The sequence below is a fragment of the Malurus melanocephalus genome, unplaced genomic scaffold, assembly GCF_030028575.1.
Source record: "Malurus melanocephalus ecotype Western Australia unplaced genomic scaffold, MMel_1.1 scaffold_682, whole genome shotgun sequence".
Classification (NCBI taxonomy): Eukaryota; Metazoa; Chordata; class Aves; order Passeriformes; family Maluridae; genus Malurus; species Malurus melanocephalus.
This window is the reverse complement of record NW_026623914.1, coordinates 176,804-184,534: the sequence shown is the minus strand read 5'-3', so window position 1 is coordinate 184,534 and position 7,731 is coordinate 176,804. Positions and strand designations below refer to the sequence as shown.

At 41.5% G+C, this 7,731-nt stretch overlaps 1 protein-coding gene across 1 annotated transcript in view; it reads left to right on the top strand.

The window, feature by feature from the left end:
* The first annotated feature begins 836 nt into the window (after window positions 1–836).
* Window positions 837–7,731, top strand: part of FGF14 (fibroblast growth factor 14) — a 124,500-nt gene continuing 117,605 nt past the window's right edge. Inside the window, exon 1 of the mRNA XM_057384063.1 lies at window positions 837–1,029. Within this exon, the coding sequence (XP_057240046.1) occupies window positions 837–1,029 (193 nt within the window). The remainder of the gene's footprint in view (window positions 1,030–7,731) is intronic.

The window sequence follows — 7,731 nt, the reverse complement described above, 5'->3', positions numbered from 1 at the left end:
GCACCCGGAAACCCAACGGGGGGCAGAGGCAGCTGGCGGCGGATCCACCGGGAACCTCCCGGTTCCCACCAGAAAACCCAGCATCACCCCGTCCCTCCGCCTCTCTCTCCCCTGTGYTTTATTCTTCTGCCTTTCCCCCATTCCCCCTCCTCCACTGCTTGCACCCTCGCCGCCCCTCGCCTTGGGGAGGACAAAAAAAGCTCCAGCGGTGCGTGCCTCTGTGTGTGTGTGTGTTGTGTGTGTGTGTGTGCGTGCGTGTGTAGGGGAGGCTGGAGCGGGGTGGGACCGAGGAGCCGTGATTACAGCTCTCCCCGGAGAAGAAGATTGCTCTCTCCAGATGCTGATTTCTGAAGCACTTGGCAATCATCAGGCGGGAGCCGGGAAGAGGCGGCGGTAGCCGCCCCGGCCGTGGCGATGGCAGCGGCGGGCGAGCGGGCGGCGGCTCTGGGCTGAGGGGCAGCCCCGGGAGGAGACGCTGCCTGGCGGACCCGACCCGACGCGATCGACCCGACCCGACCGGAGCCGAGCGGGCGCGGCTTTGCCCCGGGTCCCGCTCGCTCCGCGCCGCTCCCCTCAGCCAGCCCGCCCGCAAACACCCGCCCGAGCAGGTGCCCCGGCGCCGGGACACGGCGGGGGGGACGGCGGGGCACCCATGCGGTGACCCTCGGCGGCGGCAGCTCCCGCCGGCCGCAGGGTGCGGGTGCCCCTCCGCAGCCGCGCCTCGGGCCGGAGGAGGCTCCCGCTCGCCCGCGCCCCCGGGGATGGGTTCCCGCCGGGGCTGAGCGCCTCGCCGCCTCCCTCCTCCCTGGCCGGCGTGGGCGAGCCGGCGAGCAGCCATGGCAGCGGCCATCGCCAGCGGCTTGATCCGCCAGAAGCGGCAGGCGAGGGAGCAGCACTGGGACCGGCCCTCGGCCAGCAGGAGGCGGAACAGCCCCAACAAGAACCGAGGGCTCTGCAATGGCAAYCTGGTGGACATCTTCTCCAAGGTCCGCATCTTCGGGCTCAAGAAGCGGAGGTTGCGGCGCCAAGGTGCGTCCCCGTGGCCGGGCCCGCCCGCGGGCTCCCGGGGGGCGGGCGGGAGGGGGCAACCTGTGGCGAGAAACTTCCCGGGCTGGGCGCCGCCCCCGCTCCTGGCCAGCCGGCGGCTCCCGGCTCCCCGGCAGCGGCCGATGGGCTCCGCGGGCTGAGGAGCGCAGCTGCCGGCGGACCTTCGGTCSGGACCCCCGGGGCCAGCCCTGCTGCCCGGCTGTCTGCGCCGGGGCTCCGGTGTGGGTCCCACAGGTGTGCTGCGGGAAGCAAACCCCTCAGGGAGCGCTGCCCGCCGCCCCGCCTGTCCCTGTCTCGTTTGTGTTTCTATTTGAAGGACCGAGAGCGCACCGCGCTTTGGGTGTCCGATGTCCGGGGGCYGTCATTCGCCAGCCCCTTCCCTGAGCCACCAAAATGGCTTTGGCAGGTGCAGCCTGGCTGTAGTGAAGGGGTCCCGCTCCCCCGCTGCTCGGTGACTTCCCAGTCGACTCAGTGAGAGGTGAGCACAGGCAGCAGCTGTGGGAGCGCTTCTCGGCGTCCCCGTGGGTGTGCAGGTGCAGGTCCACCTGCCTGTTGCCCATCCCCAGCCAGGGCCTCGCCATGCAGACCAGCTGGATTKGTAGGCAGTTCTTCTTCAGGGTAGATGACCCCGAGTCAACGGAGAAAACGGGTACCTTGGTGATTGCATTCTATCCAGTACTTTGTATTAGAACCCTAGAAATAAAAGGAGTAAAATGGAATTGCAGTGACTTCTCTAATTTCCTTTAAATTTTGTGGTACTCATTAGCATACAGAAATGGTAATGACTTACTCTATGTGCTCAGAAAACAAGTAGTTTTAGAACAAAAGGATTCTATCATGAAGAGTGAAAGCGTTAAGTATCATTTAAAATATGGCTAATACTTACCAGTCAGTGATAAAGTACAAACCACCCTCTGTAACATTAGAGAATGCCACCCTGTGTTGTGGTTTGGTATGTATACTACAGCTCTTTAGGTTGGGTCGGAAGATCATTTTAAGAAGCATAATTGGGGAATTCTCCTTATTGATGCTTCTTTCTTTTCTATGGCTCACATTTTAAAAAGCATAAATCAACAAAATCCACACAGTTTTATTTTCACATGGCTTTCTTGCAGTAAAATTATTTGTTGTAACTCCCAAAGCAAGCCAAATCTTGCCATTTTTAGATAGTACAGGGATACAGGGAAGATGAGCAGGAAAATGTCAGTGGCAAAATCTATGGTGGCTTTTTTTTAAAGCAGTCTGTGTGTGCTTTACCACACAGACTAGAGTATCTAGTTTATGATGGTGGATTTTTATAAGTGACACTTTTACAAGAAAACAAGTTTAGGGGGATTTTCTAACTGAGCAAATGTGCTTGACCACCTGTGCAGTCTTATTTGGGTAAAACTGTATTTGACAATATTACCATTTGAGAAGGAGTTGACTGCCTTGCAGCACTGAGATGCTAAACATTTTTTTAAGTGAGAAAGGGCTTTAAAGAGACATGTGAATTCATCCTTTTCATGTATTCATTTTTCATAAGGCACTTTGTCACATACTTGAATAAGAGAACTGAATTAGAATGTAACTCCACTGTTAACCTGTACCACTAACACAGAACATTTCAGCAGGAATAATCAGAACAAGGACTAKTCACCAGTAAAATCTGCAGTATGAGGCCCCTGAGTTTATTTGCCTTCATGATGAGACATGGTGATTTTTTTTTTCCATTGATTTATATTAAGGTCTTAGAGTCACTGCTCATCTGTAKGAATTCCTGCTGAAAAAAATGCTATCATACCTTTCACTGTGTGTGTTCCTGATGCTCATAGGGATACATGGAATACCTGTGGATTCAAAGTTGCATTCTATTTAAGAGGGAAAGTGAAGAAACAATCAACCCGAAGTCATTACTTAAACGTCTTATGGAGACTAATTTAGAGTGAATAATCATTTGTGAAAAAAAATAAAAAAAACATGTTTTATAAGGCTGATTGTTTTAAAATACAAAGCAATGAACCCATTATAAGAGTTACAAAATTAACATTTGTCAGAGTCTGGTTTTAGTTTTTCTCAGCTGAGTTAAATGACCAGTGAATTCTTCACTGAAGTCATACTGTCAAAACCATTAAAAYAAGTCTTTCCCAAGCAAAATAGAATGAATTTCAAAACATCTGTTGTCAGGAAGGTGCTATGGGATTTTGAAAATAAACCTTGTGTAAATGATACCGAGTGTCACAAGAGCATTGTGAAAAATGAGCTAATCGAGATGTGACAAACCATCTGTAGCATTCTCATACAATTCAATGGAAGAGTAGAAGTATATGYAAAATATTTTTTATGTAGAGTAGTAAAAGCTAGACTGTGTTTTTCTTGGAATGAAAAGGTGTTTTGCTTTTTACTTACATATGAAAAATAACTGTTTTTCCATCTTTGAAATAGTCAGGCAGCAAAAACTAGTGATGCTGCTTTTTAAATTAAAAATASACATTCACTCTTGTACTTACATGTATATGCAAATTAGGTAAATAGATACACACAATATATGCACATATACCAACATGTTAGCAAACTTTGAAAAATATTCTTAATTTTTAGATTCCTCTTTTACAATATTAGTACTGTTCTTGTTCAGTGGGATTTATTTGAGGAAAAATGAAGTTATTATGAATACATGAAATGTTCCAATCATGTGTATACCCTGATGATTTTTTTTTTCTGTCATTGTGATAAATTCTCTGTTCATGGTCCTTCCTTTAGGGGCATACTAAAATATCAACAGAAGTGTGCTTTGGGAGATTAACATTTAGGAATGGTAACATTAAAGATGCATCCAGGAGCTCACTCAGAGTAAAAAGTAATATTTGCATTTACTTATGTATTTGCTCTAATGATAGATGACATGGTAGTTTTAAACAGCTTTTCTAAGACTTTGATTAATGAATTAGACATCCAAAATTATTTCTGTGGGAGACTTGTCTGCTAATCTACTGAGTGGATGAAACCATTTTCATTTACTGGACATCTTTGATTCATATTGTTTAGTATTATAATATTTCAAATTTATTCAATTTTTATTTTATTCTGCTKGTCATCTGATGAAAAAGTCACTGTCATTAATTTCCAAATATCCATGAAACCAAGATCTTACCTATCTCCATGAAGCCAAGATTTTGCCTCTCTGATGCCAGACATCAATCAATAGTGATTCATCCTCTCCTGCATTAGAGGTTTATGTTAATATAATCACAAATGGAAGAATTGACAGATGATATTTTGTTTTTATGTGAAATAACCTTATCTAACCTGGGGCTACCCAATAAAARGAAGAAAATAGATGTCACTTCACTTCATGCATCTACAAAGCGCAGAGATTAAAACATGCTTGGCACTAGCACAAATTCAAACTTCTTAGCCTGTRTTTTCATCTACATATCTAGCTACTTTGCTAATCTGAAAAATCTTCATTAGGTTAATGAGGTCCCTTGAGAGTATTCTACTGAAAAATACTCAACACTTAAATGTATTAAAAACCAAGTGTGATGTTTACTGTTTCTGTGTGCTAATATCACATTAGGACTTCTAAATTTATACTTAGAATGTATGAATTTTGGGATGGCTTGGCCCCTGATTTTGCACATTAATATTTATAAGAAAGAGAGACTTAGGGAAGATGTTCAGAAAATGCACTGATCAGATTTTACTGCATCTACAAAGGTAATTTAATTCTCCAAAGAAAGCATTTTTTGAAAATTCATCAGTAGATCAGCTAATGCTTTTTTGCAGACGTGGGAGTGGCCCATAATCTCAGATATAACATAACTCCCAATATACATAGTGCCCTAAGTAGTTTCTACTTCTCCTACTTGTGGAATGAAGTGGAACCGAAATGGAGAGATGTGCATGTGAGTGTGCATGACTTCTTTTACAAAGCTTAGGAAACTACATCAAACCCCACCAGTTAGCTCCAGCTCCGGATGATCTGCCTTGCTCAAGGTTCCAGCAGAGCAAAACATGGATCTATGCTTTCCTATGTGACTGTCCTCAGAATTAATTGTTCTTGACAGTTTGGTGAACTGTGCTCCTGCATAGTCTGGATGCAAGATTGCCTGTTTTCAGGAGTTTGAACCTGATGTTGCTTGTTTTTCATTACTTTTCTTCAAATGAAATTGATTAATCCACAACTGTTTTGGAACTATAAACACAGTCTTAACAGTCTGTATAAGAAAACATGTTTTTTCCTTCATTCCTTCATTTCCTCCATTAACCTGTTGAAAGCACTCCATGATAATCACAAACYGAAACTGATATGCCATGCAAATATGCTGGATTTAATGTAAAATAGTCTCAGCATGTTTAAAAGGTATTTTTGAAAACATGATTTTCTAGACTCAGACTCAAGCTTTCTTTCCCATGCATTCAGTTTTTCACATAAACCCTGTTCTTGCTAAGGAAAGCTTTTAAAAGAAATACAGTAATGGCTGGGWTGTAGTTCTTACTCTAAACTGGTATTGGTGCCTCTAAAAGTGATGAATGAGTTGGCTTTGACAGGAAATGGGGAAAAAAAGAGCTTGAAAATGGTAACATAATTTTAGGGACTATTGATTTTTAGAAATATCTCAAACAGGGGTGATAGAATAGTAGGCATTTAATGTACAGATGGTGCTATACCAGTGTCATTTCAGAATATCTCCCATGTACTATCATTGCTTTTRAATGTCTTCACTCAGTGATTGGTGATTTAACTCTTCATTAGAAAATTGACTCTTCAAGCTTGAGTGATCTTCTGGATCTCTAGAGTTCATGTACAGTCTTGYAAGGTATATCCCTTATTGTATCTATTAAATGCATTGTAGAACTTAATTATCTGTTTATTATATATATTAAGGGAGATTGCAGTACAGGTGGTTTCTGATTCATGGTGATTGCCAATAGAAACATTACAGGTGAGGGCAGGTTTTCTATACTGTATATAAAGACAGAATCCTATCCTGTACCAATATATAATCTCTTAACATGTAAATTTTTGATGTTCCAGGCTCTGATTTGGATCAAACAAAATCCAGAACTTAAAATTTCTTTTGAATGATGAGTTTTCAAGTCAGCAGCTTATAAACAGAACCAATTAATTTCGATAGAGACAACACTCAAAAAGTTTATTACAGAACATATTTTCTGTTGAAGTCTTTTGATTTAGACTCTAAGCATAGTTTTGAATATATACAACTGTGGATCCCCATTTTTTGTAGTGAATAAACAGGTATCTGTCTTACTTGGGCATATGTAAGTTCCTTTCTGCCTTAGCCAAGTACTGGAGTTAGTGATAGACAGGAAAATACACTCTTGGCATGTACTTTTATTGTGCCATCAACTTTTGCTGAAACCTTTTGAAACTGGCACTTTTTTCTTCTCAAGGGTATTATTATTACTATTATTATTATTATTATTATTATTATTATTATTATTATTATTATTATTATTATTATTATTATTATTATTAATTATAATCATCTCAGATCCTATGCTCTGCCATAGAGCGGCGATAAAATAGAAAGAATATATGATTCTACATTCCATGGTAGAAAAGGATGACAAAATTAGTAAAGCCCCAAATTTCTTTTATTATGATCAAAAATCATCAACCTGCTTTCATTACATTGTAGATGGTAACATTTCTGTATTTCAGGGGTTTGGTTGGTCATTTCAATCATGCAAATAAAATAAGCTGCTGGGGTCCAGCGTAGATCTTCCAATTTATTTTCCTTATAATTCCCTTCCTTCCAATTATTTATTATGAGACTGAAAATAAAGGAACATGCACTTATCTGGCACCAAGGAAGAACCTAGCTGCTTTTGATGCCAGGATTTAGGAATACATATTTGCATTAAGTTAGAGCTGGGCAGGAGTAGAGTCCAGGACTACCAAGGTCTGATTCTATATTATAAACTATAGAKGGTTTCAGCAATAGGTAACATTACCTAAATTTATGTGTCAGTTAATAATATATAACCAAAGAAAAYGGAGAATTTTTGTAATTCAAAGGAAAGCTAGTATAAGATTGAAAGGATTAAATAGTAAAATCTTGTTACAAAACTTGGATGGACTGTGTTGAAAAAAAATCACAAAGACCTTTTCTTAGAGGGTTTTCAGAATTCCAGGTTGTAATGATTACCATTTTTTAGAATGGTGAGTAGAAGCTAATAAGCATGATATTGGATGTTCAGTCAGATTTTCATAAATAAGGCTAGAGAAAGTTTATTGAAATAGAAATGTGAAGAATATCCTTTTTCTGGGATATTAAATTAAACAATTTAATTACATCTGTGGCCTTGATTCTAATCCCTTATGCAGGTGCAGAACTTTTGAAAGGCATTGGAGTTACTGTGCTATAAATCTCCTGTAAATTGACCCAAGATTGGACAGTTGATTGGCAGCAATCAGCAAAAATAAATGACTGAACTCAGCATTTAAAAAAAATATTAAATCAAGTATTTTTTTCATGCAAGAAGAATTGAGCTTTATGAAACACAACCACACAACCTCTTCTCTCTGGAGAAGTTAATTTTAAAAMTGTGAAATGAAAACAACTTTATAATTTACTATCATTTCCATTATAAAGCCTGCCTTTTCTACTTTATTTTGCAAATTCCAAGATGCATCCAAGTTACTTAATGTCATTGCTCCTCCTTTCGTACTGTGAA